Raw genomic sequence first — 24,132 nt, 5'->3', positions numbered from 1 at the left:
CGTAACCCGTAACCAGAGAGCAATATCCTTCTGGTCCCACCGAATCGCCGGCCGAACCGCCTTCCGCTGACGGAATTGCTCATCATATCGCAGCCACGCCTGACCCCCATACGCCCTATGAGCCTCCCCAATAGCATCAAAATAACAAAATAACGCCGAACAATTTTCCGGCGCCTTTTCCCCTATCACACTAGCCAATATGGCGAACGCCTGCGACCAATTAACGAACGTCTGCGGGATAAGCCTATACCGCCGCCGTTCCTCCTCGTCCTTTTTACTCTCATCCCGCTTGCTCTTATCCAAATTGAATTTAGCCAGCGGCAAGAGAGAAAAAATTTCAACATATTCATCTTTCCAGATCCGATCACGCACCTCCTGCTTTAAATGCGCCCCCAACGGACCCTCAAAACAAACATACACCTCCCCCCGAGCACGATCGTCCATGCGCACTCGATCGCCGTCCTTCTGTGCCTCAGTCTGCACCGACACCGCGACCGCCTCTCTAACCGCCACCACAGGACGCGCCTGCAACGATCCCACTTCCCTGGAGCCTTCCCAAACTACCGCAGGGGACACTTCCGTTACTACCGGCGCCGCGGCCCTATCCAGGCGCCCCACCAGCTCCCGTAAGCAACCCACTAAATCTGCCAAACCCGCTCCGTCGCGTCCGCCCGCGCCACTACCGGCCCCCGATGCTATGCTAGCAGCCCCCCCGCCGACACCCGACATAAAAATCGCTGGATAAGACAATAAAGGAGTTATACACTCACCGGGCTGCACAGGCGCTGTGTTCCCGTCAGCCGGACCATCCTGACCTCGACGATAGACGTCCAGTTCACCTTCCTCCAGTTCTTCTCTCGCCGACGACTGTCCCTCCCAACGACCTCTTCGGAAAGGGGATGAGGACGCGCTGACCGATGGGCCGGCAACCTGCCGCCCGACCGCCGGGACCCAGACTTCCGACCGGACCTGTTGCCTCGACGTCGCTGCAGATCTAGTCGTCCGTCTAGACGATCCTGACGAAGCCTGCCCCCTGGCCGGAACATCACCATGCGGGGCGGCCGTACCTTGCTCTTGACATCTTCCATCTGATGGGGGAGGGGTGACAGGGAGCCCGGCCTGCGACTCCCTGCTTACCGCCGGACCCCGTCGCGGCCTGGGATTCCTGCCAGGACGCAGGGCCTGGGAAGGGGCGGTCCTCCCAGCTGCCTGGCCTGCAGCGTCCGGGATCGGGCTCCCTCTGCGACGCCGTGTCCGCGGGACTACCTCCGGACTCAGGCGCTCTGGAGGTCGGGACCGCCGAGAGGGACGGGTCGACACAGCCTGCATCGCCGTCACCCCTGCTACCGCTCTCTGCCTGCCCAGCGCAGGAGCGGTTGTTGCCGACTCCCCCCCCGCCGCCATAGCCATGCTCGTAGGGGGGCCGGGGGAGGGGAGCCTGTCCCTTACAACAGACCCCGAACGCCGTGCCCGACGTGGCGAAACGGCGTCCGGGATCCGCGTTAATGCAGCCACGGTCTCCTCCAGCCATCCGGGACCGTGGTGCACAGCAGCGGCACGCAGCCGCTCTAAAATCAGGGCCTCTGCCATACTAAAAAGCCGGGCAACGGGGAGCTTTGCTTCTTGTGTACTACTCCTCCCGCTGCTTCCGGCTCAATGCCGAGAAACAGCGGGAAGCGCAGTAACGGCCCCCCCGTCCCCCCTAGCTCCTCCCCGTCCCTCCTTCAGCTTCTTCACCTTTCCCTCACCTCTTAACATTAACCCTTTCCCTACCAGGACGGTCATGTCGGCTTCCCTCAAGCCTGCAGCTGCGTCCAGCCTCTTCTGTATTTTTGGCTGCAATTTCTGGGCACCTCCTGGAACAGCTCTGACATAATGAAATGTTTTAGGTGTTTCTACTTTGGTGAAATGTTCCTCATCACAGCATATCCAATGCTTATCTTATATAAAACTTCTTGAATGTTTCTTACACCCAGAAAGGGATTAATGAATAATCTGTAGCTCCAGGCCTGCTTCATAAACATGCCATCAGATTCTGTGCATTAAATATTAATGTAATATTTGTCTATTTTTATCAGTGGCAACTGTATTTGCCAAGGAGACAATTTAATGTTTGACTGTCTTCGGTAAAAGTAAGAGATCTCCAGACTCGTTCTACACTTCCACTGCTGACATATATGTACAATAAAGTTTTACGCAATTATGTCATTGCGGAGGGCATGTTTTGAGTATTTGGGAAATGTTGGTTTTTGCCGAGCCTTATAGAGCTTGGGTTAGGGATATTGGAGAAAGCAGATACAGTTAGGCCTGGGTTCACATCAGCATCGGCCTTCCGTTCATGGGTTCCATTCGACCTTTCCGTCAGAGGAACCGAATAATGGAAAGCCAAACAGAAACCATAGCTTCCGTTTCCATTACCATTGATTTCAAAGGTAATGATTCCGTTGCAATTGGTTTCCATTTCCGTTCCGTAAGGTTTCCGTTTTTCGCGGAAACAATAGCGTAGTCGACTACGCTATTGTTTCCGCAAAATAACACGGAAATCTTACGGAACAGAAACAAACGGAAACCGATTGCAATGGAGGCATTACCATTGAAATCAATGGTAATGCAAACTGAAGCAATGGACCCATGAACGGAAGCCCGACTCTGATGTGAACACACCCTTAGTCCAATGGTGGAGCAGGGAGCCGTCAGCTCCCTGCTCCACCATTCAATAAAGACAACTGTAGCAAACATGCAAATACCATTTATGAAGACAATATTATACTTCTCATTTCTTAAGGTCCCTTTTCCATCTTTGGTATTCTATGTCTTCTCTTACACACCTGCCGTATACCCTCTGTCTGCTCATGGCATTCCCTTATCTGATCTCTATTCTCATCCTCTGTTTCTTCTCTCATGATTCTGTCATCTGTTCATTCCCTTCTATCACTGCTACTTTTTCCCTTCCCGTTAGGACTCTTCATGGCTCATCTTCCATTATTTTTTCATTGCTCACTTCCTCTCCCCCTCCTCTTCTCTGTCCCAGGGGCTGCATTATATGGCACCCTCTGCAGCATCCGGCTACATCAGCGTTTCATCACTCAACATCCGACTGACATAGGAGTATTTAGTGTTTAGGGCAAGTATACCTCAGGCCACATGATAGCTCGGAATACATCTTCTATCCCATTCTGCTAGGCTTTTCTGGTCAACCATTTAAAGCCATACACATGTGAATTATACAATGTGTATGTCTGCATTGTGGTTCAATATCTTACCATACAGACACGTAGATTAAATCTGCATTGATTTTGCACTGTGCATATGTAAAATGTGTCCAGTCCTCGCAATCTCTTATAACTGATATGTAGAAATTGTATTTTCAGATAACGTTCCTATATGTTCTCTTTCACGCAATATGATCTTTGTAATCGGGTTTCCCGTATCCTCAATACCATATTATGCTTTCAATAAATATAACCAAAGTAGCCCATCTGATGTCTCCTATTTAACAGTCCCTATTATCAGTCAAAGGTAAGTAGTAGTATAATAATGTTCCTGGGACTTGATATGTGAGGACCACTTTTTAACAGGTCTTTGCCAAGGATCATTGTTGGATATGCGAGTATTGGCAATATCTTGTAATGAGATAGTGTTTGCTGTCTGGCTGTGAGCATATGTGCATTTAACAGGATGGGCAGGTATTCAGGGCTTTGGCTCTTGCTTTGGCACGCAGTAGGGTGCCCAGCGTCTCTGTGGTTCCCATGTTATACGCCATCACCTCAGCTGCCCCCTTTTGAGCGTGTTCTGCTTCTTACATCTTCACAGCTGTAGTGACAAGCCAGGTGATTGTAGAGGACATCATCTGAGTGCCAGGAACGTAATTTCTCCTTCGTCTTCATCTGGAGGAGAGAGCATCACACACTGAATGATCAGCATTTTCTTCTGCATTAACCCCCCAATGCTTTTGAATCATCTCGTATTCAGGGCTGGCCTGTAATTTCCATCAGCAGCTACAGGAAAAATCTTCTATATGCATTATTGAGGGCTGGTGTAAAAGCAATATGCTCTATACATTGCTCGCTGATGGACCAGGTTTTAGTCTGTCCAAGGTGATCATCTTCTTACATACAGAAATATATGTATTGTAGCATCTGCCCAGTTACCTGTGTGTGCTTTGCAATTTTCTCTCTTCTATGCTTCCTATGTACCCGCTCTTCAATATCTATGCTGTGGATATTGACGTCTCAACCTTTCTCCACCTCCCCTCCCACAGTCATCATTTGCTCTGTCTCAGCTTTCAATCCATCTTCCGCTTAGACCTTCATCATCCTCAGTTTCCCACTATCAGGGCCTTCCTGGATAATGTTTTTCTGCTTCCCCGCATCTTCCACCCTATTTTTCTCTCTTCTCCTCTTCCTTGTTCAATTTCCATGGCCTACTTTCTCTTTACTCCTTTCCCAGGAGCACTTTCTGTCCTGCCGCCTGTGACTAACTTCAAAGAGTGCGATACGGGACCCCCTCCTACACACAGCTTCCGCCACTCCCTCCAGCCCCCAACCAACACCATCCCCCGAGTCTTCATTATGAGAAATCATGCCAATTAGTGCTACCATGACTTTATTTCTTGTGCCTGGGGGAGCATGTGTATACTGCATAGGGTGTAAATTTTATACATATATATTTATAATATAACTCCCTGTTGTACCAAGTAACTGGGATTGTCTGATCCTTATCCTCAAAGGTAAGAGGCAATCCTTTACATTTATTTTTCCATTCAAGCAAATAAGAATTACCTTGGTTAACCCGTTGGTCATTTAGACAGATATTGTCTGAGATGCTGAAACAACACTCTAACCTACTGTACAGGTCACGATAATGATCTAGATTTTTAATATGTTTATAAAAGCATAAAACGCGTAGGTCAAGTCCATTTCTCACTTGCGACCTTCGGTGAAGAAATGCCTACAGCTGCTAGCTTCATAATACTGAAATGAGATTACTCTATCATTATATTTACCCTTGTAAGGTCTTAATATTATATATTATGACTACCCCTCGCAGGGAAATGTGCGCTACCTAGCGCTTTACAGATATAACATTTGCATCATGTATTAATTTCGGCTACTACATAGATTTCTACATGTGATGAGATAAAGTCCGTAATACTATTAGTGCTACCCAGCAAGTTCCAGTGATGGGTCTGGTCGCTTCTTCTTTTCAAGGCAAGAGTTTGTTGATGCCTGCTGCTGCATGGCTTCTACCTAAAGGAGCTGACGCAGAGCGTGACATTACGTTCAAATGCACTGCGCCACAAAGGGGCAATTTTATGATCACAAGGGTGTATTTATGTGTTTTTCTATTGATGTGATTCTTTGCTGATATTTGTTGCGTACTTGGTGTTTAATCAATCTGGATTTCATCCGCGTAGGAGAAGTTATTTGTACTTTAAGTAGAGTCCATCAGGGGTTTCATCCCACCTTGGATGGTCTCATGTGAGGACTTATATGTTGGCTTTACATTTTTATAAATGTCCTGTATTACATGTGTTGATATTTGTATCTAAATAAAGCTTACATATATATGATATTTTGGTATACAAGTGCTATTTATACGTCTTCTCCTTCTTTGGTACATATTTGCCTATAGAGAGGTTCCACTTCATGGACCACACACAAGTCTCGATGTGAGACATGCCAACCTCTTGTGTCAGGCATGGCTCCTAAAGCTCACATTCTTTTTTAATGAATTATTTTTTTTTGTGTTCCCTGACAGGTCTTGTGAAACTTGGGATCCACTGTGTCACGTGTCAGAAGGTCGCCATCAAAATTGTCAACCGGGAGAAGCTTAGTGAGTCTGTGTTAATGAAGGTAATTTATGAAAGAAGAGAAACAATATCTACTGTATTCAGCCCCGGATTTACCTCAATCGGGCCTGTGGGCTCAAAGCTTTTCCCCCACACACACTAGTTAGGACCTGATCGTGATTGACACTTCTGCATCCCCTTTAGCTACACCACTGTGTACCATGTGAAAGCCAATATGTGGGGTCTTTGTGATGGCCATTACTGCATTTTATTGAATGGATACGTAGCTTTAAGAATCCTATTTAGTCTGCAGTCACTGGCTATGGAGTACTTCACTAGTGGTTATGAGAATTATTTTTCAGTGCCATGATCAGCTTCTTTTAGTAGCGTATGACTTCTATATGTCTTTGGCTATGTCAATTTGATTTATATGTTGGTTAAGGAATATAATTTATATATAATCTAAGTAAAAAGTTGAGTAACTTTGTAAATACTTTGTATTACTTACCTTGCACTGACCCTTATAATCCAGAGCTGCATTCACAATTCTGCTGGTTTCAACTGGAACCATTCAACAGTTTGTTGAAAGACACACACTAAGGCCCCATGCACACAACCGTAAAAATTGTCCGTAATTACAGACCCATTCACTTCTATTGACCATGGGCACCTTCCCGTATATTTATGGGAAGGTGTCCGGGCTGTAGAAGTATACCGCAAAAGATAGGACATGTCCGTTCTTTTTGCATTTTACGGGCCATGCTCCCATACTTTGTATAGGAGCATGGGACGAAAATGTGGGCGGCTGTCCGCGGCCAGTCGTGCCCGCAATCGCGGCCCGTGATTACAGGCACGGCCGTGGGCATGAAGCCTAAAAGCTTTTCTGAGCTACTGTAATACAATTGTATGTCTCTATAGGAGAATTTTATCATCAGTATATTGTCATGGTGTTCACATAGGATTATGGTGTTACATTAGGCAATTTCATCTTAAAGGTATAATGTATGTACATGATCCTGTTTTGATTGGCTAAAGATTGCCATATAAATAATAATCTGTTCATGAAACGATGACCTTTTATGTATGCGTATGAAATCTGCATCATCAGTCACAACACATCATTAGTGGTAAGCGGCAATTGTAGTATTTGCTTGACTTTCCCCCCCAAAAAAGTACATGTGGGGCAATGCTAGAATATGATATTATTTACCATAAAAATGCTTATGTATTGGGAGTATCATTGGTATCATGGATAATAAATCTTTGCATGTATGTATGCTCTTTCCCAACAAGTTTCACATTAGCAAAAAATATCATTGACGGTTCGGGGATAGATTGTGCTATCTATTGGCCATCTAAATTGCCTGATCTTGGGAAACCTTAAAAGGGTTGTCCAGGGCTGTTCTTTATACTAATGAGCTATCCACCATATGTGCAACCTGTGCAGTTGCACAAGGGCCCAGTAGGTAAGGGGACCCACTGTCACCTTTATGGTAAGCTCCTACTCTCTGTTAGATTTCATGTAAGGGACTGGCAATTGAATTTCATGGCTCAGAATTACAGGTGGATTGCTGCTGACCTATTCAATAGCAAGTGGCCTTACTCTTTCTTGCACGGGGGCTCTCTGCTGTCTGTGTCCCCTTCTGCATCTAATGGAGAATGCTTCAATTTATTTATTTTTTGTGGACACCTATCAAAATACGGTGGTATGCACAGCCCCGTCTAAATGCATTAACACGATATTCAGGATCCATGAGATGTGTGTGCGTGGGGACTAATACTTTTGGTTAAATATAACGAGGTAATCTTTGAGCTGGTATTGTTCACATATTCACCCTCGCTGATCTGTCCTCAAATCAGGCGACTGAATGCAGAATCATCTTTTGCCAGACTACTGACGCCTTGGAAGAGAGGCCAGTCCGTGATGAATGACATATTTATCTGCCCTGAATGATCGCTTTGCTCTTCTACACAGTCAGATGATCGTTAAAGCCGCTCATTATCAGGAGCATTGGACAAAAAAAAACACTTTGTTTATATGGGCCTTTGGAGTAGTGATTGTAGTAGTCAGCAGATGATAGAAATGTTATTCGGTTGCATGGCGGTGCTCAGCTGACAATAATCATCCTTGGCATTAACATGAATGTAGGGTGCTAACACATCAGCACTGACACTGCTGTTTAATGGCTCCCGTGGTAAGAACAGATGGGAGACCAGACACAGGCCATCCTAGTTGGACTTCATGTCATCAAAGATCATATGTTGTTTTACCAAAACAGAGCTTTAAGATGTGAGCTCGTATAAGTCACAAAATGAAATGATGTGTATATGTTAATCCACTCATTTCTTGGTAGCTACTGCCTCACTGGAATAATGACTCTCTTTAGGGAGAAGCAGCAGGAAGACTTCTGGGAAAAGATATGCAAATAACTCTCCTCTAAGGGGGAAACCTGCTTCTAATGTACTATTTAAATGGGCCTTGCAAGCCATTCTAAAAGGAGACTTGAGTCATAATTTGGGTATTACCTAACCAGGATTAATTATTGGAGAAGGTTAAAGAATACTTGAGTAATTTTTGAATACTTCTTCTGGACTGAGACATTGCTTTGCAGGTAACCAGGTGAATAGCACTATAGGAGTTTTCTTCCTTTAACAAAAAATTGATAGGAACATTGCGAGAGGAGCAAGAGTCATATCTAAGCATCCTTGTAAGCGGACAATGACTCAAGTGCACCTACTATGGTACTCTGCAGCGCAGGAGGAAATGTGACTTAGCAGAAGCCAATGATGATCCTAGTGAGTTGCATTGGTTCACTTCTCTAGGGCATAGAGAACATGGTTTGGTCATGGAGGAAGTGAGGCATGGAATCTTAGTGCTCCACTGACAATAATCCAGGGAATAGTTATTTGTAGGGTCTGTACAGATATGATATGGACAAGGAGAAACAATCTTGATGCCGTGTTAAAAGCTGCACTGAACTGAAACCACCTAGCGGGTTTTGAGGCCGCTATGGAGAATAAAGGTAATTTTACATGGGCCAATTATCGGGCAAATGAGCATTCACAGAATTCTCATTGCCGATCATTGCCCTGTGTAAACAGGGCAACGATCAGCCGATGAAGCAGCAAACGCTCGTTCATCGGCTGATCGTATCGTTTATTCAGCCGAAAATATTATCGTTGTCAGCAGCACATCACCCTATGTAAACAGGAGAGCTGTGCTGCCGACATTATAGAAATGTATGGGGATGAGTGATCGGAGTAACGAGCGCTCGTCCCCATATATAGCTCCTTGTGAAAGGAGCAAATGAGAGCCGATCAACGTGCTGTCTTGTTGATCAGCGTTTGATTACACGGCCCAAGTCGGAAGCCCACGTTGGCCGCTAACATAATCATTTTAATAATTATATAGATACCAAAGATTAAAGGGGTTTTCCAGGAATATGCATTGATGGCCTTACCTTAGAAATTGGAATTGATGGGGTTTTGACCCCCAGGATCCCCACCAATTAGCAGAACAAAGGAGCTGCGGCCTGTTTAATGCTTTTACAGACACTGTTGGCGCACCTTTGGATTCGCTTTATTCGGATGATCAGTGAAGGTTCTGGGGGTCGGACCATAAATATAGGCCATAAGTGTATATTACTAGAAAACCTCTCTAAGCTCATTTAGATTTGAGAGTTAATATATTAGGAAATCCATTTATTGCTTGGTAGCTCCTGCTACCAAGGGATTGTACAAGATTAAAATGTAGCTACTTTTTTCCAAACACAGCGCCACACCTATCCACAGGTTGTGTCTTGTATTGCAACACAGCCCCAATCCTGAACAACCTCTTTAAATAGTAGTTTCCCAATATAGTGTTATTATCAGGACTGGACCCATCGGCAGTTGCATCGTTCTAATAATACACATGTTGTTCCCTGATATTCTGTCAGCAGACACAGGATGTTTTTGGGCAGTCTGGAGTTCATTGGGTGACTTCAAGCAGTCATAAACAGTATCTTGTAGTCAGAGCAACTTTAGGTAATTCTAGTAATTTTGCCGATTGATGGGTGTCCCCGCATATGGACCCCACCATTGACTACTTCTGACAGAATACCATAATAAAAAAAATTACCAGGAAATATAAGTCCATGAGTGCTATGTACACCTTCGAAAACAGTTTGTTTTTTTTAAATAAAAATGTCTATCAGTGTGTTTGGTACAACTTTTGAATTAGTTTTTATTAAAAATTATTATTTTTTTTTTAGATACATCTGTATACAGAGCAGCTGTATCGTGTGCTGAGACCTAAATCTGTCAGGTCAGCGAGACTGACGGGTTCAGTGTCAGCGGGTCCTGCGTGTCAGATCCACCTATAATTGATCACACCTACGTTAAGGACTAAGGCCTCATTTACACGAACGTAATATACGCGCGTGCGACGCGCGTGCTTTGCACGCATGTCGTACGCACCTATATTAGTCAATGGGGCAGTTTAGACGATGCGTGAATTGCGCTCAGCGCGTGTGCGCAGAAAAAAACTCACGACATGTTCTATAATCGTGCGTTTTTCGCGCACTCACGCACCCATTGAAGTCAATGGGTGCGTGAAAACCACGCATGCCGCACGGAAGCACTTCCGTGCGAACTGCGTGATTCGCGCAAGAGCTGTCAAACTCCTGAATGTAAACAGAAAAGCACCACGTGCTTTTCTGTTTACAAACATCCAAACGGAGTGTCAAATTCGAGATGAGCGCACCGAACTTCACCGGGTTCGGCCAAACTCGTTTTGACCGAAACCGGTAAAAAATGTTCGGGTACGCGACGTCAGGAGACAGTCACTGTCCACGGTGCTGAAAGCGTTAAACTGGTTCAGCACCATGGACAGTGACTTCCGCTCCGAAAATCCATGAACCTGTAAAAAAAAAAAGACGTTCTGACTTACCGATAACTCCGGTCCGACCTCCCGGGATGACAGTTAAGTCCAAGTGACAGCTGCAGCCAATCACAGGCCAAGCACAGGCTGCAGCCAATCACAGGCTGCAGCGGTCTCATGGACTGCGGCGTCATCCTGGGAGGTGGGGCCGGATGACAAGAGTGGGACGCGTCACCAAGGCAACGGCCGGGAGCCCGGACTGGGGGAAGCAGGAAGTCCTTGGTAAGTATGAAAGTCTTTTTTTATTCACAGGTTGGTGTATATTGTGTTCGGCATTCACTGTCGAGGGTGCTGAAAGAGTTACTGCCGATCAGTTAGCTCTTTCAGCACCTTGGACAGTGACGGGCGTCGACTAGCCTCATCTCTATGATGGCGGCTGCGCGAAAATCACGCAGCCGCGCATCATACACGGATGACACACGGACCTGCCAAGTGCCTTTTGCGCGCGCAAAACGCACACGCTCGTGTAAATCAGGCCTTATATGTGATCGGTAACAGCTCGATCGGACCCACTGTCACTGAACCCGTCAGTCCTGCGGGGCTGACAGATACAGGATTCAGCGCAAGATACAGCTGCTCTGTATACAGTATACAGTGCAGCTGTATCTCAAAAAGTAAAAAAGAATTTTGAATAAAATTAATTACAAAGTTGCACCAAACACACTGATACACATTTTTATTTAAAAAAAAATAAAAAAAATATTCACCTACCTATTCCGGACACCTGAAAGGTAGATCTGTCTTCGTATACAGTGATACAGTCACTGCTCCAAAATTGCCACATAACCAGGTATATTTACCATTTGGGATTAAAGAAAAGATGGGTGACAATAAGCTGTGAGAGCTACAATAGCGGACAAATTGGTTGTCACCTGCCATTCCCAGGATTATATATAGCTGAGAAAATATGTTTTTAGGGGGACCTGCTCTTGAATGTTCTTTGTGATCACTTTTCTCTGTCTGGTTGGTTACATGGCTTTTCCTATTAGCCAGATACAAAATCACTCTGGTTTGTATCATCTAATTTAATTTTTCTCTATGGTTTACATTTTTAAAGAAGCTTATACATTAAAAATTGTTAGAAGAACCCGTGAGCCGCGGGGGCATTGCCCTAGATTGTGTACAACCTTTCCTCAAAGGAAACAATATTAAACGCCTTGAGCAATTAAACAAAGGGTGAAGGTGACAGTCTGGCTTTGTGCGAGCTTAGGATGGCAGGCGAGGCAGCAGATGTCCAATATAGCAGTCAAGTTTAATGGTTTGGGTGTAGGGAGCAGATGGTACCAAATGGTGTGAAAGGCAGGTGCCGCGCTGTTAACTCATTGGCTTCCACAACCATGCAGTGGTTTCAAGCCTCATTATAATTTCCACAAAAATTTTAGTAGAAGATGCAAAGTACCAGCTTTTTTGGTGTCCTTTCCTGTATCCTGTTTTATTTATATCATGGTCAGTATTGATGGGTAAATTACCAGGGATGTTGGTAAAGCAGGTACACTGGTGGGTGGCCATTTTCTGAGCTTATAAGTGACTTGTGATATGAGGCAGCATTTAGGACTTGACAGAGCTGTACTTTAAGCGCTGATGCCCATGGTTGTATTTTGGCTCTGTACAAGCTTCAAGTTTTGCTGAGCCATAATGTAGCCCCCCACAGAGAGGTCGCAATCTAGTTTCAGTCAATGGCAAGTGGCTGCTATTAGCCTCATCGCCCCTAGCATAGTTTCTCCTGTATGGAAACCTGCAGTTAATGGACCAAGAGCGTCACTGTGGATTCCTGTCTTAGGGGGCCTAGGAAGAGACTGCTGGGGCAGGGGCCACTTCCTGCTATGCCCAGATAGCTGAGGGGGCAAAGATGAGTCAGGAAGAGGAAGACGGGCGAACGTGTTAGGGGGGTGTTTCTATATATCTTTAGTGAAAAGTGATAGTACATGTGCATTTAGTTGATCATCGGGGGCCAGTCTTTGCCCTTCTGATCACAATATGATATGATAGGAAAGTGGTTAGTGGGAGAAGCCATTAATAGCTTCACATTTGGTGAGTCAACATGGAGATATTGTAGAATTACTCAAATTTAACTTCATTGGGGAATTGATATCATTGAAATACCTCCCCATTAGCAGCTGTGGCAATCCATATTCCCGGATACATGTCTGTCTTCTGACTACATGATGTTTTAAGGCAGATTTTAGTCTGTCTTTTATTTGCAGCGCAAAGTAAGTGAATTTATATTTCATTGTGGTCTAGCATGTTAGTATGCTCCCACTGCTAATAGTTATTGAAGGAATTGTAATTTATGCAATTTCCCCACATGTCGGCGAACCCTGTGGACACTGTCTAAAGGGGTTTTCCCATCAGGGACATTTATAGCATATCCACAGAATATGTCATAAATGTCAGATAGATGCGGGTTCCACCTTTTGGACAAGCACTTATCTCTAGAACGGGGTCCCCCTAAACCCCGTTCTACTTTTCTAGTTTCCAGCTGCCACTTATAATTTCCAACCATGTAATCAGAAAATTATGCTGCTTCCGTAACCGCCATTCATATCTATGAGAGTTACGGAAACAGTGTAGATCAGCAAGCTATGCTGTTTTCTGATTACATGGTCAGAAATTGCAAGTGGCAGCGGGACCGTGAAAGGTAGAACAGGGTTTAGGGGGCCCCGATCTAGAGAAAGGTGGGACCTGCATCTATCTGACATTTATGGCATGTCCTGTGGATATGCCATAAACGTCCCTAATGGGCACCCCTTTAATGATAATTTCCCATTAAAGTTTTCAATTATTTTCAGTATATCCACCTATTGTCACTATTACAGCACAGTAGAACCCTCGTCTAGATGTACAGTAGACAGCACTATCCATTCATCACTTTGACATATGATTCACATACACATCGATTCTTCTAGCATGTATTTCCACAACAGCCGTGCTTAGAGATAGCGGCACATAGATCATATGAAGCACACACATGATTTCACATTGCACAGTCATTAGTCATTGACATAAGTTATAAGCAGCAAACATTTATGTACATCGATACAAGAAAATAGATTAGTACTACATTGGAATGGCTGCCACTCCCTGCCACCGCCGTATAGTTACCTCTCTACAGTGTCCTCTGGCTCCTGGCCGTTACTGCATCCATTTATCTCTTCGGGATGTAAGCGCATCATCGCCACTCTCCTCCTGAACATCCTAATGTGTGCACCAACCCGTATACTCTTAAAGGGCCAGTATGTGCCAAATTCCACCAATTATTCTCAAGGTATAAAAAGGTGCCTCCCCTTCCTATCCTTGCCTAAGCAATAAGGTTCATCCTAGCTAGTCTAGTGATACCCTGCGTTACACTTTGCTGGATTTCCTGTGATTGACTTCAGCTTGTACCTTTGACTGACCTCTTGCTGGCGACGAACCTTTGCCGATTTTTGCTATACATGACCTTGAATTCTCTTTGCTGATTTTATACTATGCCTGTTTATGTTGGCCGTTTTCAAGGGAGACTACTCTGGGAGTAGCGACCTGGTGTTTCCCAGCAGCGAAGTTTAGATTCCTTTAAAGGGTGAATACCTGGGGTCCCCTTAGACACTGCTCCCCAGTTTAGCCACACGTCAAATCCGTTGGTGACACAGTGGACTTACGCCATCCCTGAGACTGTATCATTTTCCATGGGCATTCGGGACATTGATGCATTAGTTGGTTGCCATGTGGGTCTTTCAAAAGAAAGTCATAGAGAATGAGTGAGGGCTCACACTGATTTTATTGAAGAGATGACTGCTCATGTATGACCACTTCTCCTCTGAAATTAATAGGACTTATGGATCCTACATTGCCGCATGAACCCTGTAAAGAGGCATACAGAGTCCCAATGGATGCATAGGCACTCCGTGTGCGGCATCCGTATACTTCCGTAACAAGATATCAGAGGCACATGGAGGTTCTGCACTATGAGTAACACAGTGTATCAATTTTGGCTTCAGTGTTCCTTTTAAAATACCTTTTGGTGACATTATATGACATATTGCCATCCAGGACCTGTGTGTATCATATAATACTACTACAATTTGGAATTGGAAAATGTATTCTTGAGACAGTTGGAATCAGCGGTGGACACAGCTTATAAATAATTTACAAGTTGAAATATTTAATATATGTTGCAGCATATACATTAGTCATATTACATTGTATTTCCGACACATTCGTATGGTTGTATTGGTGAAGGGGTTATTTTATGTATATTACTTTTTGATGGACAGATGGGCTTTATATACTCTTTATGTTTCATATTGAATTATATGTCAGAATCCAAGTATCTGAATAGACAGGTGTATTTAGTCAATATATTACAAGTACTTTGCCTTCCAATCTGTTTTCTGCGTGGTCGGTCAGGACCCTTTGTTTCCGTGGTAACAGGAGCTCCGTTTCTTAATACAAATTTGTACACCCACTTCCGAATTGTAATCCTGATATGGAGTAAGTGGTAGAAGAGTAGGAGAGCACCAGAATAGCTTGGTGACAGAACCATGTAATCTTATATATAATGTCCTGTGGATACCCATACAATGAGAGCTCACATACACATGCCTATTGGCATATCCCATACTGCCTGCAGTCTACATAGAACCGGAAATCTAATGTGATTGAAGTTTGATTGGCACGTGACTCAGGGGTGATCCACAACCACTTGTTCTACCTGTGGTGCCACTATTTAAATCACTAGTTCAATATATGTGGGATTTGCTACTGCCGCTACTGCCTATTATTTTATTGAGAGTAAGCGGACTAGAATAGATGGACTGTCACAGAACAGGTTGGGTGATAAATTAAAAAAGGGACTGTTGTTGACATGATTGCTGCAGTACCATTGAAGTGGCAAAATCCTAACACTAGATATATTAGGTATTAATCTAAAAAAAAATAAGATATCCTCTTCTTGTCTCCCTATATGTAGTTATGGGAGCGCTGGGTGACAACCTATATAGCCGCCATTGCAGCTACTACAGGGGTGGTCATCCAGTTTTTACAGTCTCCCTGCTATAATGTATAGATAGGAGGATGCATCGTGGCATAACTAGGCAGATGTGCCATTAAGGAGTATGAAAAAACTGTGTGGCAACCCTTGTGGGAGCTGTAATGTAATTACTTCTAAGGGTATGTTCACACGCGGAATCCAAAACGGCTGAAAATTACAGAGCGGTTTTCAGAGAAAACAGCCTCTGATTTTCAGCAGTTTTTGAAGCTGAAACAGTTTTTTGAGGCATTTTTCGGAGCTGTGTTTCCATTGTCACAATAAAAAACAGCTCCAAAAATGTCTCAGGAAGTGACATGGGACACTTACATTTTTCTGGGTCGTTTTCTTACGCGCCGTTTTTTAAAACGGCGGCGTAAAAAAAGCCCCATCTGAGCGAAACGCTGTTTGTTCCATTGAATTCAATGGGCAGATGTTTTGTAGGCATTCAGCTACCGTTTTTTCGGGCATATTTCGGGAGAATTTATGCCCCGAAATACGCCTGAAAACACAGCGTGTGAATATACCCTAACCCAGGTTTTTCTAAAACAGATATATATATATTTGAAGGGGTTTTCTAGGACCCAACATTGATGGGCTATGGTCAGATCAGTAGGGGTCCGACCTGCATAAACAGCATGCGTTTCCTTATATGTATTTATTATAGGATTTACTCCCCTTTCAAAGTAAGTGTATTTTGATAAAACGTGGGACTGAAGTAAAACTGAACTCCCTGCCAGCAGGCAAGGTACTAGTCTTTCTCAATTAATTAGAATATCATCAAAATTTTATTTATTTCAGTAATTCAATTCAAAAAGTGAAACTCATATATGATATAGCTTCATTACACACAGTGATCTATTTCCAGCATTTTTTTTCTTTTAATGTTGAGGATTACGGTAACAGTTAATGAAAACCCAAAATTTAGTCACTCAGAAAATTAGAATATTAAATAAGCCCAATTTCCAAAATGATTTTCAATACCGAAATGTTGGCCCACTGAAAAGTATGTACAGTATCTGCCCTCAATACTGGGTCGGGGCTCCTTTTGCATGAATTACTGCATCAATGCGGCGTGGCATGGAGGTGATCAGTCGGTGGCACTGCTGAGGTGTTATTAATGCAGCGTGGCAATGGAGGCGATCAGCCTGTGGCACTGCTGAGGTGTGATCAATGCGGCGTGGCATGGAGGCGATCAGTCGGTGGCACTGCTGAGGTGTTATCAATGCGGCATGGCATGGAGGTGATCAGCCTGTGGCACTGCTGAGGTGTGATCAATGCGGCGTGGCAGGGAGGTGATCAGCCTGTGGCACTGCTGAGGTGTTATCAATGCGGCGTGGCATGGAGGCGATCAGTCGGTGGCACTGCTGAGGTGTTATGGAAGCCCAGGTTGCTTTGATAGCGGCCTTCAGCTCGTCTGCATTGTTGGGTCTGGTGTCTCATCTTCCTCTTGACTATACCGTATATATTCTCTATGGGGTTTAGGTCAGGCGAGTTTGCTGGCCAATCAAGCACAATGATACTGTGGTTGGTTATTAAAACCAGGTATTGGTACTTTTGGCAGTGTGGGCAGATGCCAAGTCCTGATGGAAAATGAAATCAGCATCTCCATAAAGCTGGTCAACAGAGGGAAGCATGAAGTGCTCGAACATTTCCTGGTAGACGGCTGCGTTGACTCTGGACTTGATATAATACAGTGGACAAACACCAGCAGATGACACGGCCCCCAAACCATCACTGACTGTGGAAACTTCACACTGGACTGTGAGACACTTGGATTGACGCCTCTCCACTCTTCCTCCAGACTCTGGGACCGAGATTTCTCAATGAAATGCAAAATTGACTTTTAGGGTATGTGCACACGCAAACACAAAAACTTCTGAAAATACGGAGCTGTTTTTGAGGGAAAACAGCTCCTGACTTCAGACGTTTTTTGAGCAACTCATGTTTTTCGCTGCGTTTTCGTGGCGGTTTTTACGGCCATTTTTGGAGTTGTTTTCAATAGAGTCTATGAAAAACGGCTTCAAAAACGTCCCAAAAAGTGACCTGCACTTCTTTTCGCGGCCATTTTTTTACGCAGCCGCTTTTCAAAACGCCCGCGTGAAAAAACGCCCCATCGGAACAGAACGCCATTTTTCTGCTTCCGATTTTTCGGCCGTTTAAAGGCCGTTTACCGGCCGAAAAAGGGCTGAAAATAGGCCGTGTGAACATACCCTTATCTGAAAACAGGACTTTGGACCACTGTGCAACAGACCAGTCCTTGTCACACCACGAGTCTACAATCTTTAACTTTTAACCAATAATCAAATTTTCTGAGAGACTAAATTTGGGGTTTTCATTAACTGTTAGTCATAATCATCAACATTAAAAGAAAAAAATGCTGGAAATAGATCACTCTGTGTGTAATGAATCTATATCATATATGAGTTTCACTTTTTGAATTTAATTACTTAACTTTTTGATGATGTTCTAAAACATTGAGAAGGACTAGTATATAGTAACTAGTTTTATCTCTATATAGCAGCCGTCAAGCAAACTTCTGTCTACAAGGGGGACAATACTAATAATTGATATACTAGGGAATTTCATAATACATAAAGGGGATCAAGATTTGTAGGGCCCTCAGAATAATAATAGCCACAAATTGCCCCAGTCCCACACTGACCCCATTCAATAGACATTTGTATAGCTGTGCAGAGCAAGGACATAGGATCACCGGCACACCTCAATGAGTATCCAGCAGTGCTATGGTCATCAATAACTAGTACTGTAATGTTTCATTGGTCAGTAAAATGGGTTGGATTGTGCAAGTAAGACCCCATTCACACCTTTTTTTTTTTTTGCTTACGTTTAACGTATATGCTGGAAAAAGCTCCCAACGTATACGTTAAATGTAGGCTATGATGGATGCCAGTGGAATTCATCACCCATAGGCTATTATGGTATCCGTTTAACTTATACGTCATGAAAAGCTATTCAAGGGCTCATAAGGAATATGTTAAATGGATGCCTGTGATGTAGGCCATACAGTGGCATCTGTTATCCCTAGGCTCCCATGTTAAAAAAAAAAAATGGTGTACGTTTTTTTTTTCTACTGAACTCCATTGTATGGAACAGTGTGGTTTACTACGCTATTCCATAACTTTTTTTACGGACACTCTTTTGGCCTCCGTCGGGCTTTTGTAACCCTATGGACACGTCTAGTGTGTACGCTCAGAGCTTTGCTGGCTCAGGGTCAGACTAGTGACATTATGGTCAAAAAGTTGCTAATTTTACATTGATCCTGAAAGCGGTCAGGGCTTCGATGAGGTGCAGGGATGTTCTGTTCTCAGCAGTCATTGCTGTTCTTTATTTCTTGGCGTTCTTATTTTATAAATCTGCTGTCAAATGTAAAATCGTACCAGATTTTGCCCGATACCTGCACAAATATCTGCACTAAAGTTTACAGACAAGATCAAATTTCAACAGATTATTTGTCAGGGATAGTCATCGGACATAAATGATCGTGACAAAAAAATATCTCTCTCTTTAAGTAATATATTACATGAGTTCTGGAAATGTGGAATAATATAATATACATATGGATCACAAGCCACCAAGATATTAATGGAGTCGTCCATCCATGGTATTTCCACCCACATGGCTGAAAATGATTCACTGGTCGTCCTTATCGACCATCTCATCCAGGGACCGTCATCCTAGATGAGCGCTGAGGTGATGTGCTGAAGGAGCTGCAGCCAGAAGTGTAAACCCAGCACGATATCGCGATTGAAGCTGGGATCACGCTGTGCAGGGAAGGGGAGAAGCTGTATGACGCTGATTGGACCGCGTCATACAGAGAACAAAAACATGCGCCCACAGAGAGAGAGCGGCGATACCGCTCCTTTGACTAATATAGACTAATTTGCGTATTTGGAAAAAAACTCTGAATTTTTAATATAATAAACATTTTGGGACACAATTTTCACAAGCATTATCAGTGTGACAGTGCCTATTAGATTAGTTGAATGAAGAGAAAGAAGGCTGGCACTGCCCTGATTCAGGCACAATACAATCTCTGCATAAAGATCCCTGTTGGCTAACACACGTGGAGTATAGCTGTCAAATTGTTGCCCACAGGGTGCTCATTGATAGAAAACAGCACGTATAAAACTTGAATGTAGAAGGTAGAAACACGAGGCACTCACCGTCTATGGCAATAAAGGGATTTATTGAGAATGATCTTGGTCTGTCTGATGTGGAAAAGCCTACGACTGTTTCACGCTACAAACGCTTTATCAAGGCCCTATTAGATTAGCTAGGAGATTGGGCATTACTAATATAATTGGGTATTACGGATATATCCGTCACTCTGATCGCGTGGGTACTGCAAGTGTACCCACGTGATCAGCGGCAGGAGCACAGCTGTTATACACAGCATGGCTCCTGCCCTAACTGACGGAATCAAAGTGCTCGCCGATTCCGGCAGTTGAACCCATTAGATGCCGATGTCAATAGTAGGAGGAAGCTCCCTCCGTCACACTGTCAGCAGCCCTGCAACGATATTGCGGGACGCCGATCGGTTTCCATGGCAGTCGGGGGCCTAAGAAAGGCACCTAGGTCTGCCGTCAACATCTGCCTATTAGGCCATACTAGAGGCATGGCCTAATAGATTGCTTGTCAGTTTTACACTGACAGGTAATAATGCTTTGGTATACTAAGTATACCAAAGCATTATATAAGCGATTAGCAGATCGCAAAGTGAAGTCCCCTAGTGGGACAAAAAAAAAAAAAAGAAGGAAAATAGTTAAATAAAGTTTATGGGGAAAAAAAAAAAGATTACAGTAAAAATTAAATAAAACCACTTTTCTCCCCTAAAAGTGGTTTTATTTGGTAAAAGTGTAAAAAACAAAACATATACACATATATGGTATCGCCGCAATCGTAACACATTAATTAAACCGCCAGCGTAAAAAAAACACAAAAAAAACAACGGCAAAATTCCTTTTTTTCTCCCATTCCCCCCATATAAAATAAAACGTAATCAATAAGTCCCATGTACCCCAAAATACTACCAATGAAAACTACACGTTGCCTCGTAAAAAAAACAAGCCCACATATGGCTACATTGACGGAAAAATAAAAAAGTTACGGCTCTTGGAATGCGGCGATGCAAAAACAATATTTTTTTTATAAAAAGGAGTTTTTATTTTGCAAACGTAGGAAAACATAAAACCTTTACATATTTGGTATCTCCGTAATTGTGCCGACCCATAGAATAAAAGTAACATGTTATTTATGCCGCATAGTGAACGGCGTAAATTTATAATGCGAATATCAATGCTGGAATAGCTGTTTCTTTTCAATTCTTTCCCAAAATAAAGTTAATAAAAATTAATCAATATTATATGCACCCAAAAATGGTGCAACTGAATTGAAAAATACAACTTGTACCCGCAAAAAACAAGCCCTTATACGGCTATGTTGATGGAATATAAAAAAGTTACGGCTCTTAGAATGCGAAAGTGAAAAACCAAAAAATAATCCTTGGTCATTAATGCGCAAAAGGCCTGGTCATTAAGGGGTAAGGGCAAATGTAGTATTACATCGTGCTCGTTCAAATACATGGTCATATTGATCACCGCTAGAGGGACTGCTGCTCTTTTTAGGGGCTCCCTGTTCTGGCTAATAGCGGGTGGTTTTGAGTGGGGGACCCCCTCTATGATGTCATTCTGCCCTAAAGGGGCATATGGAAAGGGATTGTCACACCTGAATTTTAGTGAAGTTAGGCATTAGCATTATCTGTACGAAATTATTCACTCAACTTTATGTCTTTCTCTATGTTGGCTCCTCGGCCTGCAATCTCCTCTTTCATTATCTTTCTAAATTCACATTCCCCTTCTCCCCATTTCATTATTTTCTCTCAGTGACATTTTAGTCCCTTTCTTTCTAGTTTAATATTTTTCTATTTCCTTCGCTGCTCCCTCCCCCACCTCCCACCCCTTCTCTTTGATGTGTCTGTACATTAGAAAGTGGATAATTAAAGATTAGGAAATAATCATTCCCTCCTTCTGAGCAGTCCCCTCCCGAGGCCAGGCTGATAATGATGCTAATCAGGTTGGGGTGTCTGGGGCTTGTTTTCTGAGTACACTGCTAGGGAATGTGACATGAGATTATTCGACTGACTCGATCCAATGTGACCCCAGGATATGGATATTCCTGGGTAACAAATACATGGATATAATCTTGTTGCTGGAGAGCAAAAATCAATCTCAGGGTATGTTCACACGGCTTATTTTCAGCTGTTTTTCGGGCCGTAAAACCAAACTGTTGCCCCAGTATGGCGTTAGCGTCCCGACGAGTGAACGGAAGGACTTGATGAACCCAAGCTATGAAAATGTGTAGCAGGTAAACAGGTGAAATCTACCACGTCCTCATTTAAAACTAATCCGTTATTTCATATCTTGTCGGTATTCCATGTAATGCTTATGCGTTTCCAGCCGTTAAGGCCTCATTCACACGGCAGGTTTTCCCGGCCGGTTGCCGGCCGTTCATAAATCGGCCAGCACCCGGCTGCATTAGGAATAATAGACCCCTAATGGGGCTATTCACACGACCGATATTTTGACGGCCGGGGAAACCGGCCGTTAAAAAATAGGACATGCTCTATCTTCGGCCGCCCGGCTCCCATAGAAGTCTATGGGGCCGGGTAATACACAGCCATCACCGGGATGTGTCCCGAGTGATGGCCGGGTTTTCCGGCGCTTGCGCTCTATCTCCTCCTCCTCACAGCGCAGAGTGCATGTGAGGAGGAGGAGTTGATGCCATTCGGACGAATGGCATCGCTGTACACTGTGTGGCAGGGCCGGGGTGTACAGCAGGTGGAAGGGAGCGCTGCGCTGGCTCCCTTCCCCTGCTTGTTTTAAAAGCGCCCTGGCCCGGCGACACCTTCGATGGCGCTGCTAGCAGCTGCTGCAGCTTCTACTACTGTAGCGACGCCACTATAGCAGAGCGGGGAGGTATCTCCCCGCTCTGCTATGTGCTAGCCGCACTTTAGCTCCTTGAAGGAGCGGAATCCCCGTGTTTTCGGGGATTCCGCTCCTGGACAGAGCGCTTGATGTCTCTGTCCATATCTGGGCAGTGACATCAGGGGAAACTCCTGAAGCGGAATCCCCGAACACATGGGGATTCCCCTTCAGGAGTTGCCGCTGATGTCACTGTCCAGATCTGCCCGGCCCGGCACGGATGCAAAACTAATGCAAACCGGCCGGGCAAAATGGCCGATTTTACCGGCCGACACTCGGGCTCGGGAACGACCCGGTCGTGTGAATCCCGCCTTAGACTCAATCATAGCAATGCTACATGGGTAATACAACACTTGGAAAACAAAAACCAACCAATCCTGTGGTATTATGACATATAACAAAAGTTACGGTGTGAAACAACAAACGAATGGACACAATATGCTAAATTGTTTCAAAAATTTCTATAATTCCCTTCGTCATAGGCATTGCTGCCAGTTCCCGCCTCTGGTAGGTCTATTGACCCTTTTAATGCCATAAAATACGAAGTTGTTCAAATTTCCATGGTACATTAAAAAAATGTCTGGCTGCACCAGACGGATTAGAGCACTGAATATTGCGCCAATATTCTCTGATTGAATTTTCTTAGGTTGCAACCGACATACTTCAAATGACATTCTGAACATTCAACAATGTAATGTAATAGAACTGAGAATTTTGTACACTGGGCCATTGTCATAAGACTTGAACAAGTTAGTTATTTTACTGTATCTGCATAGCTGGCACCTCAGATGCCCACATTTGCATGAGCCCTTGTATTCCAGCCAGGTTGGATTTTTCTTTAGCTACAAAAATAACTTGGAGATAAAATGGTACCTAAGGAACGGCCTCTTTTGGAAATGAATCGATAGCCGTCATTATTGAGAACATTAGCCAATGCCTCATCCTGATACTGCTGGGGGCTTTTCAACCTTGTCTGATGGGGATACTTTCAAAGACATATTTTGTCATTAAACAATAGAAAATCCCTGGTTTTATCTGATATTATCTTATCTGCTCTCTCCAACGTCCACCTAGGATAACCTCTCTTTCTCATTCTATGGTATATTTCAGTGGATTGTGATTTAGACTGTTATTGTTATTTTTTGCTTTTTTAGTACTGATTAATTCTACCACTGGGATAGGCTTAATCGTGTGATGGGGATAACAGCTGCTTGCATGTAGTATAATGTTTCCAGCTGTTTCTTTCTAAATAGGCACATACTAAGGCTCTATTCACACGACAGGGTCCGAGTGTCAGCCGATAAAAACGGCCGTTTGGGTCTGTTTTTCTCAGCCGTTTTGCATCCGTTCTGTTTCCGTTCCGGGCCATGTTTCCCTTTTTAACGGCCGATTTTGACCTGTTTTTCATCCG

The 24,132-nt window shown here is 43.9% G+C and overlaps 1 protein-coding gene across 5 annotated transcripts in view; it reads left to right on the top strand.

Annotated features, from left to right (window-relative positions):
* The window catches only part of LOC142660783 (serine/threonine-protein kinase BRSK2), a 155,919-nt gene that overhangs the window by 60,662 nt on the left and 71,125 nt on the right, over positions 1–24,132 (top strand). For all 5 annotated transcript variants that reach the window (XM_075837635.1, XM_075837634.1, XM_075837636.1 and 2 more), the window contains exon 2: positions 5,761–5,855. In XM_075837635.1, coding sequence (XP_075693750.1) covers positions 5,761–5,855 — 95 coding nt within the window. The remainder of the gene's footprint in view (positions 1–5,760; positions 5,856–24,132) is intronic.

This window comes from Rhinoderma darwinii, chromosome 9 (assembly GCF_050947455.1).
Source record: "Rhinoderma darwinii isolate aRhiDar2 chromosome 9, aRhiDar2.hap1, whole genome shotgun sequence".
Classification (NCBI taxonomy): domain Eukaryota; kingdom Metazoa; phylum Chordata; class Amphibia; order Anura; family Rhinodermatidae; genus Rhinoderma; species Rhinoderma darwinii.
This window is presented reverse-complemented; position numbering and strand designations above follow the sequence as displayed.